The following is a 25,685-nucleotide window of genomic DNA, read 5'->3' on the forward strand; positions in this document are numbered from 1 at the left end:
GAAAGTAGTAACACACCTTAGAGAAAGTCACCAACTGTTCAAAGGAGACTTCTAACACATTCAGTTGGAAAAACCTATTTTATTTTTATGGTGGTGAGGGGGTTGTGGTAGCACACCTAAACTGCCAGGGGGGCTGAGGGAGTCCTTGGCTTGAGGAATGTACTGTGGGGAAGGATTTACGTCCCTCAGAGCTCCCCGATGGCTGCCCAGTATGCTCCTTAGTTATCACATACTGTAGTTTCTTATACTGTGCTTAGTCGCTCAGTCGTGTCTGACTCTTTAAAATGCCACTGAGTAGCTCACCAGGCTCCTCTGTCCATGGGGATTCTCTAGGCAAGAATACTGGAGTGGGTGGCCATGCCCTCCTCCAGGGGATCTTCCCAACCCAGGGACGGAACCCAGGTCTCCTGCATGGTAGGCAGATTCTTTGCCATCTGAGACACCAGGGAAGCCCGTAGTTTCTTGTACCCAGGTACATTTTTTTTTATTTAGCAGAATGAGCAAGAAGAGGGGAGATAGCTTTCTGAGGCAGTACATCTGCCAGGAGAGGCAGTACATCTGCCAGGAGAGGCAGTGACTGAGCTGCTGAGATTGGCAGGTGCTATGCCAGGGCAGTAAGGGTTTCATGAGTATGTATATTATTTCATGAACTACCTCCAGTTAGTGGATCTGTGAGCATTATTGGAGCCTTGCCATGTGCCTAGCAATATAATGTGCTCAGGTGATGTGAAAAATACCCCAGAAGTTCTGCACTGCTTGGCAAGAGAAGACGAACATATGAGACAAAAGGAGTTAACACAGATGGGATGCTCTGATTGAGAGTTGACTTGTGTTGTTCAGGTCTCAACACGAGCACTCTCCTACACGTGCCATAGGACTGGGTCATGACTACCATGATGTCTAAGCTCCTCAACAGCCCACAACGGCTTTCTGATCTGACCTCTTTAGGTTCTCTGCGTCACGTCTTGCAACGTCCAATCTTAGATTCTACACTCTAGCCAAACCATGATACATATTATTATTCACTCCACATGGAAGCACTGTCCAGCTTCTACAACTTTGCTTATGCTATTTCCTCTTTTCTAAATGTTTACTCTCATCTTCAGTTGAGTCGCTAGTTGTGTCCGACTCTGCCACCCCATGAATTGCACCACGCTAGGCCTCCCTGTCCATCACCAACTCTTGGAGTTTACCCAAACTCATGTCCATCGAGTTGGTGATGCCATCCAGCCATCTCATCCTCTGTCATCCCCTTTTCCTCCTGCCCGCAATCCCTCCCAGTATCAGGGTCTTTTCCAGTAAGTCAGGTCTTCACACCAGGTGGCCAAAGTATTGGAGTTTCAGCTTCAGCATCTGTCCTTCCAATGAACACCCAGGACTGATCTCCTTTAGGATGGACTGGTTGGGTCTCCTTGCAGTCCAAGTCAAGAGTCTTCTCCAACACCACAGTTCAAAAGCATCAATTCTTCGGCCCTCAGCTTTCTTCACAGTTCAACTCTCACATCCATACATGACCACGGGAAAAACCGTAGCCTTGACTAGACGGACTTTTGTTGGCTAAGTAGTGTCTCTGCTTTTGAATATGCTGTCTAGGTTGGTCATAACTTTCCTTTCAAGGAGTAAGTGTCTTTTAATTTCATGGCTGCAGTCACCATCTGCAGTGATTTTGGAGACCAAAAAAAAAAAAACAAAAAACTCTGACACTGTTTCCAATGTTTCTCCATCTATTTCCCATGAAGTGATGGGACCAGATGCCATGATCTTCGTTTTCTGAATGTTGAGCTTTAAGCCAACTTTTTCGCTCTCCTCTTTCACTTTCATCAAGAGGCTTTTTAGTTCCTCTTCACTTTCTGCCATAAGGGTGGTGTCATCTGCATATCTGAGGTTATTGATATTTCTCCCAGCAATCTTGATTCCAGCTTGTGCTTCTTCCAGCCCAGCATTTCTCATGATGTACTCTGTATATAAGTTAAATAAGTAGGGTGACAATATACAGCCTTAATGTACTCCTTTTCCTCTTTGGAACCAGTCTGTTGTTCCATGCCCAGTTCTAACTGTTGATTCCTGACCTGCATATAGGTTTCTCAAGAGGCAGGTCAGGTGGTCTGGTAGTCCCATCTCTTTCAGAATATTCCACAGTTTATTATGACCACATAGTCAAAGGCTTTGGCATAGTCAGTAAAGCAGAAATAGATGTTTTTCTGGAACACTCTTGCTTTTTTGATGATCCAGCAGATGTTGGCAATTTGATCTCTGGTTCCTCTGCCTTTTCTAAAACCACCTTGAACATCTGGAAGTTCATGGTTCACGTATTACTGAAGCTTGGCTTGGAGAATTTTGAGCATTACTAGCGTGTGAGATGAGTGCAGTTGTGCAGTAGTTTGAGCATTCTTTGGCACTGCCTTTCTTTGGGATTGGAATGAAAACTGACCTTTTCCAGTCCTGTGGCCACTGCTGAGTTTTCCAAATTTGCAGCATCATCTTTGAGGATTTGAAGTAGCTCAACTGGAATTCCATCACCTCCACTAGCTTTGTTCGTAGTGATGCTTTCTAAGGCCCACTTGATTTCACATTCCAGGATGTCTGGCTCTAAGTGAGTGATCACACCATCATGATTATCTGGGTCGTGAAGATCTTTTTTGTATTGTTCTGCTGTATATTCTTGCCACCTCTTCTTAATATCTTCTGCTTCTGTTAGGTCCATATGGTTTCTGTCCTTTATCAGCCCATCTTTGCATGAAATGTTCCCTTGGTATTTCTAATTTTCTTGAAGAGATCTCTAGTCTTTCCCATTCTGTTGTTTTCCTCTATTTCTTTGCACTGATCCCTGAAGAAGGCTTTCTTATCTCTTCTTGCTATTCTTTGGAACTCTGCATTCGGATGCTTGTATCTTTCCTTTTCTCCTTTGCTTTTCACCTCTCTTCTTTTCACAGCTATTTGTAAGGCCTCCCCAGACAGCCATTTTGCTTTTTTGCATTTCTTTTCCATGGGGATGGTCTTGATCCCTGTCTTCTGTACAGTGTCACGAACCTCATTCCATAGTTCATCAGGCACTCCATCAGATCTAGTCCCTTAAATCTATTTCTCACTTCCACTGTATAATTATAAGGGATTTGATTTAGGTCATACCTGAGTGGTCTAGTGCTTTTCCCTACTTTTACAATTTAAGTCTGAATTTGGCAATAAGGAGTTCATGATCTGAGCCATAGTCAGCTCCTGGTCTTGTTTTTGCTGACTGTATAGAGCTTCTCCGTCTTTGGCTGCAAAGAATATAATCAATCTGATTTCCTTGTTGACCATCTGGTGATGTCCATGTGTAGAGTCTTCTCTTGCGGGCTAACATCAACTTGACTGTGGACAAGATCAGAACTTCTTGATGACTCCTTTCTCTGACTTCTTTCTTTTCCTTCCGCCCTGTCCCTTTGGTAAGTTACATGCCTCTGAGTTCCCACATGTTCCTGTCATAGCCCTTATGGAGATGAAAGAGATGAAACATAGTTTCTGGTTTTCCTGAGATTCCCACCACTGGACTGTGTGGACTGTGAATTCATTTGGAGGCAGGAATTATACTTTGTTCATTTCTATGCTTTGTACAGTGTCTGACAGAAACAGGTGCTCAATAAATGATTTTTTGATAAATGAGTAACTAAATTTTTAGCATATTATTGCTCTGCTTAAGAACCTACAATAACTTCTTTGGGGCAATCAAAATTCTGTAGATGTACAGCTTGGTGTAATAATCGTGGGAGACTGTTATTTTTATGTATACATGAAAACAATAATGAAGATTTGTTTTCCCTGTTAACTACCACCTGCTCCCTGCCCCTGCCCCCCCCCCCCCCCCAACTAATACAGTGTATGATTCTGGTGAAGTTGCCGTGAAAGTGGCATTCATTGGTGATAGCAATGTAAATTGGTACAGCACTTTGGATCATAAAAATGTTTGTACGTTTTGACCTAGTAATTCCAGTTCTGAGACTCTGTCCTAAGGAAATAATCCAATATACAGAATGAACTTTCCCTCAGATGCTGTTATTTATAATAGTGAGAAATTGGAAGAAGCTTACATGACCACCTGAACTATGACCAGTCTAAACTATGATAAATCCACTCTTGGGAAAATAGTGGGTTATTAAAAATGATAATATTTTAAAAATTGTGTTTATTGAAAACTATGCGGCAGTAAGGCAAATATGTTATAAATAATGTGTGATAATGCTAATTGAAAAAATTATGTTACAGAACTGAATGAATGACCTCACTATGTAATCCAAATATAATACCCAAGAAAAAGCACTGGAAGGAAATATACCAGGATGCTAACAATAGTTATGTTCTATAGAGGAGTTGGGGTTTAGGTGATTTACTTACGATAATTCAAAAAATAAAACAAGAACAGACACCAAAATTAATGGCCAGAAATTTTGAAATAATAAAGCAAAACTTTGATTTTAGGCAATGGAATCATGTAGTGATATTGTGACTGTGGAGGATGAATTTGAATGCTAATATGAATGGACAGAGAAGAGCTGCAGGGGGCCAAATCAGCAGGGCTTGGTTTTAGTGTGAGAATCAGGAAGTGATTCAGTATGTGGAGGGAAGAAGTATATGCCAGTATGTGCCTAGTAAAGAATAGAGAACATTGGCTCGAGGAGTTTCATGACTTGTCCAAAGTCACACAATAAGTAAATAAGTGATCCTTGTCTGTCTCTTTCTAGAGCCCCTGCTGTCGATCGTGCAGCTGAGACATCTGCAAAAGTTTTGGGGAAATTTTTTTTTTTATTTTAACTAGCTGTTGCAGTGTAGAAACTTGTTTAGTGAGGGAAAAGGGGGCCAGAAAGGGTTAGTGAATTCTGAGAGGTTGATGGAAGGAAAAAAACCATAGACACCACAGCTGCTTCTGTCATCAGTTGAATAAATTAGAAGTTCATTAGGTATTGGCATATTATGCTTGTTGGTTGCAGGGCTGGCCTCCCCCACCCCCACCCCCAAGATGTTGTGATCCATTGGTTTATTTTTATACTCGTGGCCTCCTGAACTTAGTTATGCAACTGTGTACCATATTACAAGAAAATGAACATTTTGGTCATTAGGCCAAGTTTATCAGTCATGCTGTGAGAGTTCAGATTGGCATTTTCCAAAAAAGGAAGCTGAAATGAAAGGGTTTGCCTGGGCAATAAATGCCCCATCCCCATACTGCATCACATAGACTAGTCCAAGAAAAGGTTATTATGTATTTGAGTCTATACTTTGGAATCTGATACCTAGCCCTTAGGGAAGAAGTCAGTTCATACCATCTTGCTCAGTATGTCACCTTGGGCAACTGCTTTTGTCTTTCTGCACTAGGGTTTACTCATCTGTAAAGTGGGTGTGACTTATAACCTCTTAGAGGATTGTTGTGTATGGATTTAGTAACCTTTAACTAGTGAAGGGACTTGTAAACCACGTTGAAGGAGTTGGGCTTGATTCTTGGTGGTGGGAAGCTGCTGAAGAGTCTTAAACAGGAGACAGGGACAGGCTTGCTCAGTGGTTCACTTAAGTGGCAGAGCCTAGTAATGCTTACGAAATTAATGTTACCAGAGGGACAGAGTGGCGTAATTCTCAGTGGTCCTTTTAGGGTCAAACATAAAGCCCTGTGGGATGGTGCTTAGAGCCCTGAGTTAAAGTTTAGATCAGCACCCTGGAGAGAGGTCAGCTTTCTTTTCCTGTCTGAATGTGGGAAAATAAATATATATATTTATTATGTCAAATGCATATGCTTTTGGCTGGATCAAGCCTTTGTGAGGCTGTGAGGGATGGCATTAGGTGTTCTCAAGGAGAAGGATTGTGGTAATGAGGAAAATATTGATTCCACATGAAAGGATTTTAATCAACTGCCCTTACACCTGAGGGGCACAGTGCTTGGCTGCAGTGCCAAATTGTGCACTATCCACCGTCTGCTTCCAGCCAGCTGGCTCACTGCCAGGATACCTCTGTCTAGGAAGACGTACAGGAACTGTCCATCCCAGGTAATATTCCTGTCCATGTTTTTGTAGCAATCTCAGGTAACAGTGTCCTCCCATATGTTATCTCCTTTGACCTGCAAAACAGCCTCCATTGCAGGTGGGCAAGGCAAGAATTTTTATTCTCATTTTACAGACGATTAGCCTTAAAGACCTCAGAGAACTGACAGGCCTTCCCAAGTTCACACAGCTATTGGAAGTGGGTTTGGGGACCTGGGACTCCACAGGCAAGCAGAATTTAAAAACTGATAATACCCTATGACTTTCTTAAAAAGTATACTTCACTGTTTTCTGTCCTGTCTTGTTCCATTTATCTGGCTGCATCGGATCTTAGTTGCAGCGCTCAGGATCTTCATTACATCATGTGGATCTTTTGTTGCAGTGCAAGGCTCAGTAGTTGTGGAGCGCAGGCTAGTTACCCTACACAGATCTTAGTTTCGCAACCGGGGACCGAATCTGCATCCCCTGCATTGCAAGGCAGATTCTTAACCACTGGACCGCCAGGCACATTCCTCCCCTATTACTATTTTTTTTCTTATTTGAATTACGAATCCCCTGTTACTGTTTTTTAACTTAGGGCAAAACCTTCCTTGGGAGGGGTTAGGATGCCCTTTCTGTGTTCCTCTGATATAGTCTGGAAAGTGGGGATGTATGTACTACCATGGTACAACCTACAGCAGCCTTATTCAGAATAGAGTAGCCACAGAATGTGGGGGTTCCTTCAGAGACACAGAACACTGAGCAAGCAGAGGTCTCTTGCAATATCAGCCCTGGGAACCCTGCTCAGAAGGGGAGTCCAGCCTGCCTTCTGGATCCTTGAGGTACAAAGGGGCCTCTCTGAGAACCGTCACTTAGGGGCCTCTTCCCAACCCCCTTCTCAAGTTGTACTTTCTGGGGACTGCTTTATTCTATATACTTATTTCTTTATTCATTTAATGCTTAATGAGTGCCTACTCATGTGATTCCTTTTGTGTTCAAGGCACATTTCCAGATACTAAAATTTATTGCATCACAGTGATAGTACTCTTTCCTTGATTACAGTTCAGTTATAGATTAATGTTACAGTAGAACTCACCACCTTTCATACTCGAGAAAAAGTTCTTCTGGGTTCCAACAATAACAATACTAATAACAACAGCATACTTTGTAATGTGCCAGATGTTCTAAATGTGAATTAGGTAGTTATATCCTCCAACAACCCATGAGATACGTGTCACTACCCCTATTTTATAGGTGAGATAACTGAAGCATAAAGAACTTCAAATACTTACTGAAAGTCATGTCACGCAGCTAGTTCAGTGGCAGGATGTAGGCGTTTTGGCTTCAGAGACAACTCTCTTGATCATGTTGCGTGGCCTCTCATGTGGCACTGAACACGTAGGCTTTGGCTTTGGCCTTTGCTTTGGCTGGACGGCAGGCCCCTGTCCACAGGAGCCAGCCGTGCCTCTACTGCATCATGCGACCTGCTCAGCTCTGGGTTGTGCTGAAAAATAGCACTACCCCATCAGTTCAGAACACAGCGGAGTTTTGTACACTGAGGAGAATTTAGCCAGGCACCTGGAAGCTTCCCGATACATTGTTATGTCTTGGCACACTGGTGAAAAGTTACTCATCTGCCCCAGCCAGTCTTACTCTTGGGTGTACAGTGGCACTTAGGAGTGAACTGTGAACCTGATATCCATCTTGCTGTCAAGAAACTCCCTAGAAGGAGAGAGAAGCCATGATAAAAGACTGAAAATTAGAAATACCAAAAAGAAGAGTTACAACATGCTTCCCCTTCCTGGCTGGTTTCTTCATGTCTTCTAGTGTGGGGCGAGAGGGTCTTGGAGTACTAGTCTCTTCAGGAATAGACCTGCCTTTCAGATCGCCAGGCTTCAGGAAGGGTGTTAGTCGTCAGTAAGCCTAGATCTTCTGGGCTTGCAGGATATAGTATGACCTGGAGCAGATGACCAAGATAAATCACCACCTAAAATATTTGGTGGCAAATCCTTGAACTCGTCCCTGGTCTGCTTACCCTCTTCTCTCTTGAGAAGAAAGAAAAAAAAAGATCAGAATAGTTTTTTGTAAATTAGTGTAACACCAAATTTTATAAGAAATCAGCATAAAGGGCTCAAAAAAAATGAAATAAACTATACTTTGTTTTGGTTTGCTTTTTATAGAGTTTGATAGAGCTGGGTGAGCTTCAGTTCAGTTCAGTTCAGTCACTCAGTTGTGTCCGACTCTCTGCAACCCCGTGGACTGCAGAACGTGGCTTAGAGCTATGCTATTCTGATTGTAGCCCAGTGAATAGATGAATGCTTGTTTGCAAACTTAACTGTTTGTGATGAGTACAGAAATTGAGACTAAGTGCTTAGAGACTTTACAGTAATTTGACATTTTTGTCGTATTTTACAAATGTATTGGTCTGTAATGGATTGGGAGTTTAAAAATCCAAACAACAAAAAACTGGTTCTTTACCACAAGTAGTTTTGAGAAGTACTGGCTTACTTAGTGTGTCAAAGTTAAATAGAGCTTTAGTCTTGTCTGTAAAATCAGATTAATAATGCCTACCTCAAATTGTTTTGAGCTACTTGACGTTAAATAATATCTTGGATACTTATTATGTGCCTGCCACTGTGCACTGAACATGTATTATCTTACTTCTCACCACAACACTCAAGTAAGTTTTGTTATCACCCTAATTTTTCTGGGACTTGGATAGGTTGAGGACTTGTCAGAAGTCCAACTCTATAGTAAGTGTGTAGTTGGGATGTGAATGGGAGCTAGCACTCTTGACTGTTCTGCCATGTTCTGTGCAAAGAGCCTGGCACCCAGAAGGGCTCCCTGTCATTCCACTTTCTCGACTTCCCTGGAGACCTGGTTTCTCATTCCATCACTGACGCTAACTTATTTTGTGACCTTGGTCAAGTCACTTCTTTAAACCTTAATTATCTCGTCTACCTTCAGTGGTAGGCAGTATGTCAAGGCTGTATATTGTCACCCTATTTATTTAACTTATATGCAGAGTACATCATGAGAAACGCTGGACTGGAGGAAGCACAAGCTGGAATCAAGATTGCTGGGAGAAATATCAGTAACCTCAGATAGACAGATGACACCACCCTTATGGCAGAAAGTGAAGAAGAACTAAAGAGCCTCTTGATGAAAGTGAAAGAGGAGAGTGAAAAAGTTGGCTTAAAGCTCAACATTCAGAAAACTAAGATCATAGCATCTGGTCCCATCACTTCATGGCAAATAGATGGGGAAACAGTGGCTGACTCTATTTTTCTGGTCTCCAAAATCACTGCAGATGGTGATTGCAGCCATGAAATTAAAAGACACTTACTCCTTGGAAGGAAAGTTATGACCAACCTAGACAGCCTATTCAAAAGCAGAGACATTACTTTGCCAACAAAGGTCCGTCTAGTCAAGGCTATGGTTTTTCCAGTAGTCATGTATGGATGTGAGAGTTGGACTATAAAGAAAGCTGACTGCTGAAGAATTGATGCTTTTGAACTGTGGTGTTGGAGAAGACTCTTGAGAGTCCCTTGGACTGCAAGAAGATCCAACCAGTCCATCCTAAAGGAGATCAGTCCTGGGTGTTCATTGGAAGGATTGATGCTGAAGCTGAAACTCCAGTACTTTGGCCACCTGATGTGAAGAGCTGACTCATTTGAAAAGACCCTGATGCTGGTAAAGATTGAGAGCAAGAGAAGAAGGGGACAACAGAGGATGAGATGGTTGGATGGCATCACCGACTCAATGGACGTGGGTTTGGGTGGACTCTGGGAGTCGGTGATGGACAGGGAGGCCTGGCGTGCTGCGATTCATGGGGTCGCAAAGAGTCGGACACGACTGAACTGAACTGAACTGAACTGAACTGAGCTCTCAGTGGTAGGGACTATGTTTTATTCATTTTTGGCTCCCCAGCATTTAGCTGAACAGTACTTAGCATAGAATGGGTATTGAGTACTGAGGCAATTGATTGTACTAGATGATCTCTAAGGTTTTTTTAGTCTCTACTCTGAACATCATAGCTGTTTTATCCCCTTCCCCTTGAGCATCACATTTTCTACCTACTCCACCAGCAGCATGACCTTATTTCCTCATGTCTGTCTGTCTCAGGCAGTCTTGATTCTAGATACTTTGAGACAGCCCACATGATTTTTTGAAATGTGACTAGGAATAACCCACCAGGAGTAACACAAGTATAGAGTAGAGGGGCTGACTCACAAAGTTAGGAACCTGCTCTTCCTCCGTTCTTAGCCTGTGAAGTCTGGGCCTAGGGCAGCTCTGCTGGCAGTCCTGCCAGGTCTGAGTAATGGTTGCAGCCTGGAGCAGGGTTTTCCATGGACTTCGTCGGGGTCTCCAGTAATTGGAACATGGCACCTTCCGCCTTGTAATGGATGGCAGAATGAGAGGGGCATTTGTCACTGCCTGGCTTCCCTGCAGGAAAGAGGTTCATAAGTCACAGCTGACAAACCCTTTGATGACTTTTAAACTTCATTTACAGAAAAGAATAGCTATAATCAACCAACAGCAAGCAGTGACTAATCTTGCCACATTATCACTGTGAGGAGTCGGCCTCTTAAGGTGTGAGGAGGGGGAGGAGTCCATCCTCCAGGCTCACAGTGAGTGCTTATTGGCTTTTGGACTTGAGAGTATGCCCTCAGCAAGGCTTCATGAGTTTCTCCCCAAAGGATCAGAAGATGTTAGAAACTGATGTCTTGGCAGGTACAGTGCACGCTTACCGATAGCCATTCTGGGCCAAGGTTTAGAGCACTAGCTCTTGTCTCATACAGACCAGTCTGAGCTCTGCCGTTTCCTAGCTTGTATAGGGCTAAGCTCCAACTCTTATTCATTTGTGAAATGGACACAATATAAGCCACCACCTACCTCAGCAGAAGATGTAGTACAATACCTGGCATGTGGTAAATGCTCAGCAAATATTGGTAATGATTAACCATGGAAGGGCCATTTGTGGTCACATGCTCCCAAACTCACGGTCATATGGCACATCAGCCACAAAGGCAGGGCCAGTCTTGCTGTTGGGGGGTGGAGAGAATGACCTCTTTGGCAAAAATAAAGAAGTTGACAATCATTTGTAGCTCCCCAACTCAACTCGGAACTGGGGGGCCAAGTTTGTGCCTCCCCACTCTTTGTTGCCTTTCTCTCCATAGCTCTAAGAGCTGCTTGTCACAAATGCCAAACCTCAGCCTAAGGCCATAGGCAGGGGTGGGAGTTAAGAGTACAAGATGGGGGGGGCGTTTATACTCAGACCGCACTGTGGGGAGAGATGGTTAAAGCCCCAGCTCTACCTTCTGTTTCTGTTTTGGGGTCTCCCTTCACTGCCTAAGAGATGCTCATACAGAGTGTAAGACTAGAGACCTCATGGTGGGACTCAGAGGTGAGTCAGTGGTTCAGCAAGGCCTGGAACTCCTCCCACCAGTGTTCTTTCCTCTCCCAGGCCTATACAGTCATGGGGAAGGGGGCACTCTTACAAAGTTTCTAGGTTTGGTCTAAGATACTAGGACAGGGGAGAGAGCATGGCCTTTACCTCTGACTATCTTATTCTCAGGTTAAGAGTTGGAGCATTGGGAGACAACGTGGGTATCAGGCTTAAGAGCTGGAATGTGGAAGATCCAGACTGCCAGGCTAGATGCATCTCTGCATAGGACATTGGGCATTTGAATTTCTTATGTAAATATCTCCTGGTCACAGCCATTATACTGGCACTTGCCACATATTGGACTAATCCTGGGAGATTGGTACAATTCCCATTTTGCAGTTGAGGAATCTGAGGCCCTGGGAGGATAAAGGACCTCACTAAGTTTATATCTTGTAAGTGGTAGGGCTGCAGTTGGAAGTCAGTCCTCTCTGATTGCAGAGCCTGTGCTGTTTCTACTATTTCATGTGCAGTGTTTTGTTTTTAGGAAACGGTCAAGGAACAGGTACCTAGAGAAGGCTTTCTTAAAAAGCAAGTGGAGGACAAGGCCTGTGGGCACTGCTTCCCAGCACCTAGTGAAGGGGTTAGGAGTTTGGTAATAATAGAAATAAGTGTAATTCCCTATTTGTCTACAGTATGTTACAGAGGCAATAGAGAATTTTCATATCATATGGGATTTGAAAGGTAATCAGGAAAAAGATTATTTCTGTTTTTAGAATAAGGATGACAAGGCTCCGAGAAATCTCATGACTTGTTGCAGGTTACGTGACTGAGCAGCAGAGCCAAGCCTCGTGAACGTGTAACCTAGACCCCTTACACTCCCTTCCCACCCCAGGAGCCCTCAGTGTTCAGCTTGATGGGAGCTAGGATTTCTCGTGAGAGTGGGAATGGTCAGGAACTAAAGAGCACTCCTTGGAAAATTAGTCCTGTCTGGCCAGTAATCATCATTTGGGCAGTGATAATGAGCTGAGGCCTGGTGAGTTTAATGAGATTAATAGATGTTCTGTCATCCCTAGCTGCCTGGTAACCAAGGAGGCTCTGGACCAAGGAGGCCCTGGGTACTGATCAGTACAATTGCTTGGCTTTCTCCAGAAATAGTCTCCCCATCACTGATAGCTGCTTTCCTTCAGTCACCCAGATGTCTCCAGGTTTATCTAAGGGCAGAGATTCGGCCACAGGCTGGTATGACCACTCATCTCCAGGCTTGGGAATAAGGCTGGAGCTGTCCAGCAGAACTGGCCCAGACAGAGGCTGTAAGTAGCACTGGGTGGGTGGGGGTGAGCGGTGGTGGCGGGGGCGGGGCGGACATGGTGGAGGTAAGGACCACGAGCAGCGGAGATCCAGTGCTGAGGAGGATTTATAGAGTTGGGGAAGAGACTGTTCCGATGGTTGTGTGCCTCAGAGGTCAGGCTGAAGGCTAGGTTCTGATAGGCAGCATTGAGAGGCTCAGTAAGGCAGAGCCAGAGTGCTTAGGCCAGTGGAGACAGTGGCAGGTGGAGTGTCACAGGAAGCCTGAATTTTCAAGTCTTGAGCTACTCCCTTCACCAACAGGAGGACCTTAAGTAAGTCATGTATCTTTGCTGAGCCTCAGCTTTTCTATCTGTAAAGTGGGACTGATGGTGTCAGGACCAAGAATAGAAACTAGCTTTCTTCACTAAAATCCTATGCAGATGGGAGGCCTTGTAGTAGAAAAGGGACAGGGTTAAGGACCAAGGAGAGGGTGTGACCGGCTCAGGGTCTCACCATGGGAATCCGTACCCAAGGCATCTCTGTGCACAGGTTTTTTGGAGTCAGACCTGGGTGCAGGTCTGGTTTTGTTCTGTTAACCAGTTACTTTGTCTCTGTGAGCTTCCTTTCCTTATCTAAGTGACCTCCTCATAGGGCTATTGTGAGAGTTAAGTAAGGTGAGATATGTAAAGTCTCTTGACAGCTTGCCGTCAGTAATTAGAGGCTATTCTTAATGTGATGCCCCTCTGGGTGGCCCAGGTACCCAGAGTTCAGGGGTGCAGGTACTTTTTAGGGCTTTTCTGCCTTTGCAAAGCTCTGGCACTTTACCACCTTTAGGCTTGACTCTTCCACAATACAGCTTCCATCTGAAATGTTTCATCTGGGAAAAATGATTTGTTTTTTGCCAAATTTTGTCTGTTCTTATTAGCCTAGAGGAGCGAGCCCGTCCCTTTGAGCTGTAAATTGCATTTCAAAGCCTGTGTTCCTGGTGGGTTTTAATTAGCTTAAGGGCCCAGCTTTTATGCAGCAGTTGTTTCAGCAGGTAAAGGTGAAGATGTTTATTTGGGAGCCAGTCTGCAGTTTTCTCAAACATAGCATTTCTATATTGTCTCTTCTAAGCTCCTCACTATCCTGGGGGCTTTTCTCTCAGCAGCCCAGAAGGAACAATGAAATATAAGAACCCAAGACTTAGAGTCAGAGGGACCCATGAGGTTCTTGGCCCTGCTGCTCACTGGCTATGGCATCTTGGTCAAGTCCATTCCCCTCTCTTCCTCAGAATAAGGGCATATAAGCTCCATGCTCACTAAAGTCCCTGCTAATCTGACGTTGCAGAAGTCTCTGGGAACAAGGTGGGTTCTTGAATCCATCCCTACCCCTACCCCCAACCTGACCCTCCCCCACACCTCCAAGAACAATCCCTCTCCCCACCTCTCCTTAGCTCATCGCTAAGCATGGGGCCTCTGGGGCTGCAAACACCTTGCTTTCAATTACACAGCTAATCTGTGAAGCAGAGCTTGGCCCAGGGGGGGAAATAGCTTATCAAGTCAAGTAGCTTCTGCTGAATAGGTATTTTCTAGGGCTCCCACTCTTAACCTAGTGGGAAGCCTGGAAGAGCCAAGATAGAATTGTGTGGAGAGGATTGAGTTGGGGATATTGGTGTGTGGACCAGGGTGTTTGTAGCCTAGGCTAGAAAACGGTGCCTGAGAACCTCAGCCTCATGTAGTCTCCCCCTCATCTTTGCCCCTGTTTAAGGGCCACCGCGAGCCCTTCTCACCACCTTCTGGGATATCATCCTCACTGCTTCCTCCCAACATTCATTGAGCATTTACTGTGCAACTTTGTCAGGCTTGCCTCTCACATTTGCAAGGTAGAACAGGAGTACAAATGGAGATCCACGTACCATGTGTCTAAACATTGAAAGGTTATAACTTATAAATGAGGCTAACAAATTGGTATGTTCATAACACCCTGGAAGACCATATCTGAATTTGGGGTTTTGTACCTGAACCTAGCAGTTCCAGGAGAGCTAGTTTCAGCACACTTCCTTTTCATTTTGCACCCCCAACTCCATTCCTCTGAATCCCCAAAGGTACCTGCCCCTTGAGATTATGCACAACAGCAGCACAGCCTGCCCTCTGAAGAGTGTGCAGACCTTGAAAGCAGATTGGGAATACAGCCTGGAACAGGCTTCAGGCAGACATTTCTCCTTGACTTTGCAGAGCAGCCACATACGTACATTTCCTAAGTCTCTTCTGTGTGGATCAGAAAACTGACCCCCATTTGATACTGCTTCTGACCTCTTCTCCTTGGCATTGTACAGAATGTGTTCCAGTCTGACCTTGACTCTCACCTAGGATGAGCCCCCAAATGGCTATGTTAGTAGAACAGAGATGTTCCAACTAGTCAGAGTAAATTTTTCATATAAAGAGCTTCAGAGTTTGTAAAGTCCTTTTGTATACATTGTCCCAAACCCTAGGTGACTGGGTAGAGCCAAACCCAGAGGACTTGCCTCACCAGCCAAGGGATGAATGCTGATCCCGCTATAGCACCAAGCACAGGTGCGCAACAGTGTTTCCTGTTCGGTAGTGATAGAGGTCATTAACACTGCTGAACAGGAAGAAGTCCGAGGGGACCCAGTGATGGTCATGTCCCTGCCAGGTAACTGGCAGCAGCAGCAGTCACCAGTAGACCTCTGAACTGTCATCCCCCCTTCTCTTTTTTCTGTCTTGGCCCACACACCTGACCTGGTGGGCTCCCTCCAGCCAAAAGCAGGGGCATCTCCCTGGACCAAAACTTCATAACTTTGAGCTGAACCAAAGGGGAGAGTTATCTGATGCTCATGGAGGAGCCCCACAAATTTCTTATATACTCATGGATGTGCAAGGAGTTAACCTTTGAACCTTGAACCTGGCTTGTCATCCAGGTAAGAGAAAGATTGTCAGAGAACTGTGAGGTGGAACCCACATACATTGAGCATTCCCTTCTTCATAAAAACAGTATGTTAAGTGTTTTCGTGGGCAATCTCTTTATGTGTCCCTCACTGGTTAGGCTGATAAATATTGATGATTGGACGCAAAGGCAAACTGAGTAACAAAAGAGTCTGTCCTTCCAGGCTAGTTCCGAAGCTGGCACCAGGCTCTTCATCAGTAGCAGTGCCCTCTCAGCCCCTCATCTTTCCCTGTGATGATGCACGCTTGACCCCAGCATATCCTTGCTACTGTAAGAACTACTGTAGGAGCAGATTCTTCTCCAGAATCTCTGAAGCCCAGGTTGTGGTTTCCTTGCAAACAGTGCCATCTACTGGTCAGAAAGTGCTGACTTTTAAGCTGGGAGGATTGAGGAGAAACGGCCTTTTACCCTAGTGGGACAAAAGATACAGATCTCCCAGCTTATTACTCAGCTCCTCTCTAATTCACTAAAAAGAAGTTCCCTCTTCCCCCCAAATATTAAGTAAATAGGCAGGTGTTTATGGTTAGTTTAAGCTGATTTATGCACACTGGTTGGTGGTTCTTTAGCACTTCATCCAATAGTTTTAGGGTCAAATTCAAGATAGGAGTGTTCCAAAAGGGAGTTGCACCAACCCATGCCAGTGAGCAGAACACTGGGCCAGGAATATAAATGCCAAGGCCTTTCCTACTGGAACTGAACCTCCTTTTCCCTTTCCCTTTGGAGCCTGTGCCTAGATTCTGACCTGTCCAGAAAGGGGAGTAGGAGAGATTTGTACAACCCTTTGGGATAAAAAACATTGCCTGAGTGTAGAGAGCAGAGAGCAGAGAAAGTATCATCTGTAAGCAAAGAGAACAGAATCTGAATAGTAAGTGTAAAATGGATAACTCCAAAAATTAGTTAAAAACAGTTCTCAGATAAATGTGCTGACTGACTGTAGTACAGTCAACCCTTAAACAATACAGGGTTTAATTTGTGTATAATTAACAAACCTCCGTATCCACAGTTCTTCCATACCTGTGGATTTAACCAACCACGGGAACCATGGGCAGTATTGTAATATTTACTATTGAAAAACATTTACATAAAAATGGACCCATGCAGTTGAAGCCCATAATTGGTTCAACTGTATTTAACTTGGATTTAACACTGGGAAGGAGAGTGATAAATTTGATACAAATGGGCTTTATGGACCAGTGGCCTAGGTTTGAATGCCTATTCCTGGCAGGTTAATGAACTTGCTGGAGTCTGTTTTTGTAAGATATGAATGATAATGATACCACTTACGGAGTTTTGTAATTATTCAATATTGCATGCCACCCTTAGTGCTCAGTGAGGTTTAACTCACTTTTTAAATGGCTGATGCCAATAAAGACAGCCATGGTCCATGTCTGGATCAGACTGCACATAATATGATACTGTTTTAGAGCAAACATTACTTGCAATTACCCTGTGACCTCTTTGCTGTGGTTCTGCCATTGAAGGAACAGAAGAAAAACTGTGGGAGATCTTCAAATTTAGATCCTGCAAGGGGCAACATTCAAAATTAGCATTAAAGAAGGAGTGGGTTTGAAAGAATTGAAGTCAATATGACATTTTTGTAATGTTATAAACCAATGTGTAACCTTAATTTAAAAAGAAGAATTGAGTCAAGCAGACAGGGTTCAAATTCCTGTCTTGTTATTCACTGGCATTGTGACCTCTGACTGCATTTCCTCCCATGTAAAATGTCCCGGTTCTGCTCATCACGTCAGCACCATATAATAGAACATAGGTAAAGCACCTGTATGAGGTCACCAGCCAGTGAAACAAACACAGATGGGGAGGTTGGGTGTGATAGGGGCATGTGTGTAGGAAGGAACAAAGCCATCCAGTGTAGCCAGGTTGTGGGTCATGAGCAGCCCATGAACCCAACTCAGATCCTAGCCTCACAGTGGCTTGCTTTCTTCAGGTGGCCAACATGTCCTTGAAGATCCAGACGAGCAACGTAACCAACAAGAATGACCCCAAATCCATCAACTCTCGGGTTTTCATTGGAAACCTCAACACAGCTGTGGTGAAGAAGTCAGATGTGGAGACCATCTTCTCCAAGTATGGCCGTGTGGCCGGCTGTTCTGTGCATAAGGGCTATGCCTTTGTCCAATATGCCAACGAGCGCCATGCCCGGGCAGCTGTGGTGGGAGAGAATGGGCGAGTGCTGGCTGGCCAGACCCTGGGTAAGCATCTCTTCATGGCCCGGCCCCAGGATTTTTCCTGGGCAGGTGCTGACCCGCGTTCTTTAGCTCCTCTCTTATCCCATTTTCTGTCTTGTCCCCCATAACCCACTACCCCTGTCTGAGATGTTTTAACTTAAATAGTTAATAAGTTAATTATATTTAAGTTATGGCAGTGCCTGTATGGAGAATTTCAGAAGTTTCAGGTGAACACTTCTGCCCCTGCTTTCGCAGTAAAAGGGTTCCAGTTAAAATGCAGATCCCTCAGAGAAAGGGGAGAGTGGACTAGCACAGCCTCTTACATTGGGCTGCTTTTGGCTTGGATTAGAACCTGTTCTGAGAGCCAGGAGAGGGGAGCATAAGATGAAGCTTGGTCTTGGTGTTACATGTGTGTGATGTGGCCACATTGGAAGCATGTATAGCTTTTGTATATGTTCACTTACTTCTGTGTATTTGTGTATGTTTGAGAAGGGATGTGTATATGTGTATTGCTGACTATGTGCTAAGTGGATGCAGCTAGTCACGTGGAGAATATGTGGACACACACCTTACTTTCTGGGTATATATGTAGTGCCCAGCCAGCTTTTTTCAAGTATCAGAATGTACTTCAGTGTGTGAGCAGATGTACGTATATTCATTTACCAAGTGTTTATTGAGTTCCTGAGATTTGTTGAACTCTACTCTAGGCATAAAGATGTTCAGTGAAAGGTTGGTGTGAATGTGCACTGGCTTATTTGCATATGGGCAGTTACATATAGGATGCTAGAGCCAAGTGTGAGTGAAGTTGAGTGTGTGATCTTACTTCCCGGATACGTGAACATATGTGTGAGGGTGTGTGTGTGATGTCTATGCTTATGTGAGAGAGCTTGGGAATGCATATGATTTGATGTACATTGTGTGTGTGCATGTATGATTGTAAGCCTGCATGTGTCTGAATGTATATGAACATGTAAAGTTATGTGTATGTAGTGTATGAGTCTATTTGTGAAGACCTCTGTTGTCCATGTTAGGGAGTACAGTCCATGTGCATCTTTTGTAAACACTTACATTGCTGTACATGTCCATGGGGGTGATAGGTGTATGGGCTCTGACAGTATATCGGCATCTGACTCTGCCTCTTCTCTCCGTACAGACATAAACATGGCTGGAGAGCCGAAGCCCAACAGACCCAAGGGGCTAAAGAGAGCAGCATCTGCCATATACAGGTGGGGCGCTCTGTCTTGTTTGTCTGTCTCTGTCTAGGTGGGATTGGTCCCTCTTTCCACAGAGGGAGATTTGGTGGTAATGGGTGCCAAGCCTAGAATTTGGGGAGGTGTTTGGAGATGAGGGCCTGTGGAGAGTGGGCTGAGTGGCCATCTCTAAGCCCCGGCCCTCTCCCCTTTGTCTCCCCAGTGGCTACAGCTTTGACTATGATTACTACCGGGACGACTTCTACGACAGGTGAGCGGGGGAGGGGCGTGCCCAGGCATGAAGCAGCCAAGCTGGAAGGGTTCTGAGAGATTGCTGGTGCAGCCCACTCAGTCCTCCAAGTGGGAACTGAGGCCCAGAGTTGTGGATAGTCATCTTCCCAGGGCTGCTCCACAAATTGGTGGCAGAGCTGGGACTAGGGTCCAGTTGTATAGGTGCCCAGGCCGGAGCTCTCCCCGACCCACACTGTCTTCCTAACCCTCTGACTGCCCCTCCTCCTCCTGATCCTGGGGTGAGACTTGATGGGACTGGACAGCCAAGGGACATATAAATGTAGCAAGTGGGAGTACAGAACCAGGTGCAGGGAATCTGAGCCTTCACACTGCTGTGCAGTTTCCTTATTAACTCCCTGAGGGCCCAGCCAGCTGAAGGTACCTCAGAACTCAGCCTGAGCCGCTTAGCCTTGTATTCACACCCAGGAGGCCAGCCCTCCTTGGGAGGTTTGAGTTAGTGCTTGGTAGGCTATGACCTACCCCCAAACCCACCCAGACCCCAACCTCCATGGCACCAGCCACATTCTTGTGGAAATCATGGTGGGGGCTGGCCCAAACTTCTCCTTCCACTTGTCTGTCTCCTTCCCACCCTCTTAGCCTTCCCCAGGCTGTCCAGGAAGAACAGAACCTCTCTGAGCCTCAGTTTTCTCACCTGTGAGAAGATTTAGGAGACAGTGCAGTGTGGTAGAAAGTGCCCTTGCCTGGGAGTCAGAAGACCTGGGTGCTAATCTCAGCTCTGCCACTGAATGAATTGCATGACTTTCGGCACATCCCCTCCCAGTCTGAAATGGGCTTGCATCAAGTGATCCCTCAGGGCTCTTCCAGCTCTGGGATTCTGTGGTTCAGAGATTCTGACCAAGGCCAGAGCCGCCCCCTCCCCTTAGGGGCAGAAATGCAGGGTCCGGGACTGGATCCATTCCCAGAGACTCTCCATCTCCAGCCGTCGTCACCCCAGGGCAGGAGCTCCCTAAACAAAGGAGTTACCCAGGCATGGGTCATTGCATTGCCTCCTGTCGGCAGGTTTCCTGGCTGTCATCAGGACAGTGATCCTGCAGGGAGGTGGTAGGAGCAGCAGTGGTGGGAGAAAACCCCTGCTCAGCCTGCGGAGCTTCTGCCTGATAAGGAAAAGAAGCCCTCCTGGAAAGGGCTGTGTGATGGCGTTGGGGGTCAGCATACTGTCTGGCACAGAGGGTCTGACTGAGTTGCTAAACCTTGATACTCCCCTGGGCCTCCAGCCCCTCCATCTCCTAAGTGGAGTGAGGATATGGTGCTTGGAAGCCCAGAATGAGGAAAGGGGCTTGGAGTCCAGCCTCATGCCTCTGAGGTCATAGACCCATCGAGTTGAGGGTCTCAGTACCCTGGCCTTTTCACCTATCACATTTTCTAACATGTGTGTTTTAAACTAAGTTCTCTCATGTTCTGTCCTCACAGCAGTCTTGTGGGGATGTGGGAGGACAGAATTTGGGGTGGTCATCCTCACTAGGCATGTGGGAAAACTGAGGCTCGGGCAGGCTGAGGAACTGACTCCCACTCCCACACCTCTGTCCAGCTGGGCATTTGTACTGCTTTAGGGAGATTTGCAAACTCTGACCAGAGCTTAGGGTGCAGTTGGCTGAGCAGAAGGCAAGTCAAGTAGTAGAGCAGGCCTGGTTATTAGGGTTATGTAGGAAGTCTGTCTTGGGGGCAGTTCTGTTTGCTCCTCTGTTGAATGGGGCTCTAAACCCCTGTCACCTCCCCTACCCTTACTCAGCCTGGATGGTAGGAAAGGTTGATGTAGTAAGGATTCCAGTAGCTGTTGAGGTCCAGAAAGGCCTTCCTCTTCACCCTCAGGACTTAACTGGGAGCAGGCAAAGGTATGCAGTGTAGGCTGCCCAGCCCTTCACCAGCCCTTCATGTGTTGGTCTAAGGCCACAGTGCCCCCTGCTGGCTACAGGCCATGCTGCAGCCTCTGGCCCATTTGCTCTCACAGGCTCTTCGACTATCGGGGCCGCCTGTCACCAGTGCCAGTGCCCAGAGCAGTCCCTGTGAAGCGACCCCGGGTCACCGTCCCCTTGGTCCGACGTGTCAAAACCACCATACCTGTCAAGCTCTTTGCCCGCTCCACAGCCATCACCACCGGCACAGCCAAGATCAAGTGTGAGTGACTCTATCTTCTTCCTAAATAATTTTCATTTTGTCATTAGCAAAATAATAGAATCACATTTTTTTACATTGGAAAATAGATAAAGGAACAAATCTCCCACAGTTCTGCTGCTCTAATACAACCAAGTGAGTATTTTCATGCATTTCTAAGAGGAAAAGACTGACATTTGTGGAGGTGGGGCCCAGTTGCTGTGACGTGGAGTTCAATGAGGAAATGGTGTCATCTTTTAGTCAGGACAAGGACAGGTCCACACAGGCTCGCTACTCCACAGTCATTCTGGGGTGTGCGTGTGGTCAGGCACTCAGGAAATCTGATTGTAAAGCACTCACATTTATACACCTTGAAAGACAGATACCATCCTATAACATAAGCAGAGAAACATTCTTGCTCAGGTGCACACAGAGGTACATATCACACACCTCCATTTTATCCATCCCTGTCCCTTTCATGGGGGTGGGGAGGAAATCCAGGCCCATTACTGTAGGAATGGCCTTAAGAAAGTCTCAGGGGGTGCCACAGGCAGCTCTGGCCTCTCCCTGGCCAGAAAAAGACCATGGACGAGGACTGTTTCTGCCATTGGGCTATCTTCCTGCTTGACAGAATGGGGCTAAGGTCTGGTGTTAGCGTCAAGCTCCCAGCCCTCAGTTGACATCCTTGTACTTCCCTCCACTCTCAGTAAAGAGCAGTGAGCTGCAGACCATCAAGACAGAGCTGACCCAGATCAAGTCCAACATTGATGCCTTGCTGGGGCGCTTGGAGCAGATTGCCGAGGAGCAAAAGGCCAATCCAGGTCAGCTTCCAAGGGTCCTTGCCCAGATCAGTGAGCAGGGGCACAGGGCAGAGCATGGGGAGGATGGTGCATGGGGCAAAGAAGGGGCTGTGGCCTCCGATCCCACCTGGACCCACCTTGCTGAGGCCTTGGCTCTACAAAGGTGCTACCCTGGGCAGGTGCCCCAGGCTGAGTTTTGTTCTCCCTTCCTCACCCCTTCCCCTGAAGATGGCAAAAAAAAGGGCGAGAGTAGCAGCGGCGGTGGCGGCAGCAGCGGCAGCAGTGGTCCTGGCGGCAGCAGCAGGCCCCCGGCCCCCCCGGAGGACACAGCTTCTGAGGCGGGCACGCCCCAGGGAGAAGCACAGGCTCGAGACGATGGTGATGAGGAGGGGCTGCTAACACACAGCGAGGAAGAGCTGGTGAGGGCCTGCCATGGGGGGTGGCTGGGACTGGTGTTTGTGTACCTCTGGTTGCAGGAGGGCTGCGGGGAGTAGAGGGGTACCTCTTGACTGCTTGGCCGCCCTGTGAGCTCCCTCCTTCCTTGCCAGGGGTTCTAATCCTGTGAAGAAGAGGGGGAAATGAACAGAGAGTACTTAGCTCTTTCAGCTGTCAGTCAGAAACCCCACAGAGGACTGTGGCGGACCTCTCTCTATCCCAAGGCCCATTCTGGACTCCATCTTCCCCATGAGTTGGAGAAGGGAAGAGTCAAGGGCTCATGGTCTGCAGAATTCCAGGGAACAGGAGAAGGGGGATTGCCTGGGGAAGCCACAAGCAGTGCAGGGGTCTGCTCGGTCTGCTCTACCTGAGGATTTTCTAAAAGCCATTGTTGCCTGAGCTTGACACAGGCTGTCTCAAGACAGGGCGAGCAAGCTTCCTGTTTGGTATTGGAATTCTTCAGATTGAGGCAAGGAGCTCATCTTAAGTGGAAAGGTCGACCAGATTCTGAAGGCGAGGTGTGCCTGCTACTCACCTACCTCATACTTAGTGAGCACCAGGCCCTGTAGTTCACAGTTTGTAACTTCATTTGACCTTAACAGTAGCCCTGAACTGCAAAGTGTTACTCTTGTTACATTTACCCATGAAGAAACTGAGACTCAGAGGAGTCAAGTAGCTTGTCCCAGGGCTTTGTGGCTAATGAGGGTGGAGCCAGGATTGGAGCCTGGATGTCAGTGGGTCTTCGTGTGGCTGGGTCCTGGTATAAGGATAGATGGGTTTGTGGCCATAACAGTGGAGAGAAAGGTCTTCTTTGTCCCCAGCCTGTCTCTCCTTATTTGAACCTAGCCAGAGACCCCATTTTACTCTTTTCAGGCATAGTCTCCATAAAGGTCCAAATGAAGGCTTAGATGTTCCTAAGATGGGGAGCTCACCAGTCTACTAGGCTTTCAGTCTGCTCCAGTCTGAGAAGGACTTTCTATGGAGACTGTGTCCCCTGCCACACCTAGAACTTCCTTGACTGGTCCTTTTTCTCCTGAGGGGCCCTCAGACTGCCCTCTTGGAATCCCGAGGCAGCTATTCCCTTTGACTGCCCCTCCCCCTTTCCGAATGTGGCCTCCACATATGCTCTGGGCCCCAGGGCGGGACAGACTTGCCGTGAGTGATGTATGGTCCTTGTTGTCTCCTCCTCTCAGGAGCACAGCCAGGACACAGACGCGGAGGATGGGGCCTTGCAGTAAGCAGGTATGGGGGTCCTGGTGGGGAAGGGTGAAGCAGAGGGCCTGCCATGAAGTAGACCTGGCAGGGTAGTACTGTGTCCATCCATAAAGGGTCTCTGGTCCCCCGCCATCCTGCCATGCCCATTTGTGGTGGGGCTTGGTGGGTTGTGGAGCAGGAATCATGGCTGGGCTAGCCAGGTCTGCCCAACAGGAGTTCCCTCAGCACATGCCCAGCGCATTGCCTGTCCCCACTTGTAAGGAGCTCTGAGTCTAGTGGAGGAAAACAGACCCTTACCACCCAGTGTGAGCAGAATGACAGGGACTGGAGAGGCAGGGGGCAAAAGAGGGGTGCGGTGGAAGAGGTGATGTGTAGCCGAGCCTGTTGAGGACGGAGGGAAAAGCATCTGAGGGAACACCTTGAGCAGAGGCAGAACGCCTGCCATCCTTGGTGTGTGGGAAATGGGCCAGTCTCCTGCAACTGCAGTCCCAACTCTGCCCAGTAGGGACAGGGAGCCAGAGTTAGAGGCTGGGGTTGGATCCTGTCGGGAGGAAATGTCCTGTGTGTCCCAGGGTTGTGATTGTGCCAGTGTAATAGATACAGAAACTGACACACTGAAGAGGGCAGGGAGATAAAGCACATATCCCACAAGATCCCAAGGTGATCACTGGTGGAGCCTAGATTCTAACCTATTGCTGTGTGGCCTCAAAGCTCACTCTCTGGTTGGTATTTACCACCCTGCTTTGCCCCACCCTAGAGGGAAGCCTGGCCACACCAGCTCTGCCCAGACTCTGCCCCATTCCTTTGGGGACCCTTTCCAGGGCATGACAGAATGGGTGGAGGAAGGTCTCAAACAACAGAGGTATCTTTATGTATGACACACTTGTGCTGTGAGTCTGTATATGCTCCACCGCACCTTTAAGTTTAGGCAGTCTTCGTGGTTTGTTTTACCTGGGAGGCTAAGTTGTACCTGTTCAGCCAGTTTGAAGGAGAGGTGCTGGGAACTCATGTGAGGACATGGAGGCTTAGGGAAGGAGAAGAGTCACCCAAGGTTTCATGGCCAGAAAGTTAGGAAGCCAGAGTGAGGGCACAGGCATGCCTGTGTCTGCAAACAGCAAGCGCCATTGCACTCTCCCATCTTCCCGGACCTTGTTACCTAGAGCACAAAGGGGCTCTTCCTCTCAGCCTTCGTTCTCTCTTGTCTCTCTCAGTCTGACAGGAGCGATGGCCACCAGCAGGAGAAAGGCGTGCACTGTACCAGGCCTCAAGCTGGGCACCCACCCCTGGATAGCACCCTCAGCGGGTCCCAGAGGAGAGCTGGCAGCAGGCACCACCTCCCTCACGTGTATCAGCCAGTGGCGCATTCTCTGCAGGTGGAGTTATCAGCATCCCTTCCTCACGTACCCTCCCTGTTGGTACTGCCCAGGCCAGAGGGCAGAGCACAGTCTCCCTACACTCTGCCTCCCCTCCCCAGGACATTCCCAGGCTTGGGGTTTTTCTATAGGTTTGGAGCGGGGTGGGGCCCACAGGGAGGGGACCTTGACAATAAAGAGATTGGATCCCAACTTGCTCTGAGATGGGATGGTTTTGTTTTTTTGTGAAGGAACCCTGGACCTCCTGTCCAGCCAGAAAGCAGGTCTGCTGCACGCCCTTCTGTTCTCCCCTTCACTCCTCCCTGCCAGAGAGCATTGTCCAGGGTGCCAGATACTGATCTTCCTGGGTGGTAGTGTCCTTGGCTAAAATGGGGATTAAAATGACCAGTAGTGTTGTCGGGGAGGGTCAGATGTGTCAGTGCCCACAAGAGCACCTTCATGGTTGAAGTACCAAACGATTTTTGATCCTCTTGGTCA

The 25,685-nt window shown here is 47.0% G+C and overlaps 1 protein-coding gene across 3 annotated transcripts in view; it reads left to right on the forward strand.

Moving 5' to 3' along the window:
- Window positions 1-25,410, forward strand: part of RALY (RALY heterogeneous nuclear ribonucleoprotein) — an 84,699-nt gene extending 59,289 nt beyond the window's left edge. For 2 of the 3 annotated variants that reach the window (XM_018057731.1, XM_018057732.1), the window contains 8 exons: window positions 17,552-17,816; window positions 18,946-19,018; window positions 19,206-19,253; window positions 21,243-21,409; window positions 22,093-22,206; window positions 22,414-22,604; window positions 23,814-23,862; window positions 25,047-25,410. In XM_018057731.1, coding sequence (XP_017913220.1) covers window positions 17,561-17,816; window positions 18,946-19,018; window positions 19,206-19,253; window positions 21,243-21,409; window positions 22,093-22,206; window positions 22,414-22,604; window positions 23,814-23,858 — 894 coding nt within the window. In that variant the 5' untranslated portion in view covers window positions 17,552-17,560 and the 3' untranslated portion in view covers window positions 23,859-23,862; window positions 25,047-25,410. The remainder of the gene's footprint in view (window positions 1-17,551; window positions 17,817-18,945; window positions 19,019-19,205; window positions 19,254-21,242; window positions 21,410-22,092; window positions 22,207-22,413; window positions 22,605-23,813; window positions 23,863-25,046) is intronic. The other variant, XM_018057733.1, reaches the window with a different exon arrangement.

This window comes from Capra hircus, chromosome 13 (genome assembly GCF_001704415.2).
Source record: "Capra hircus breed San Clemente chromosome 13, ASM170441v1, whole genome shotgun sequence".
In the NCBI taxonomy this organism is placed as follows: domain Eukaryota; kingdom Metazoa; phylum Chordata; class Mammalia; order Artiodactyla; family Bovidae; genus Capra; species Capra hircus.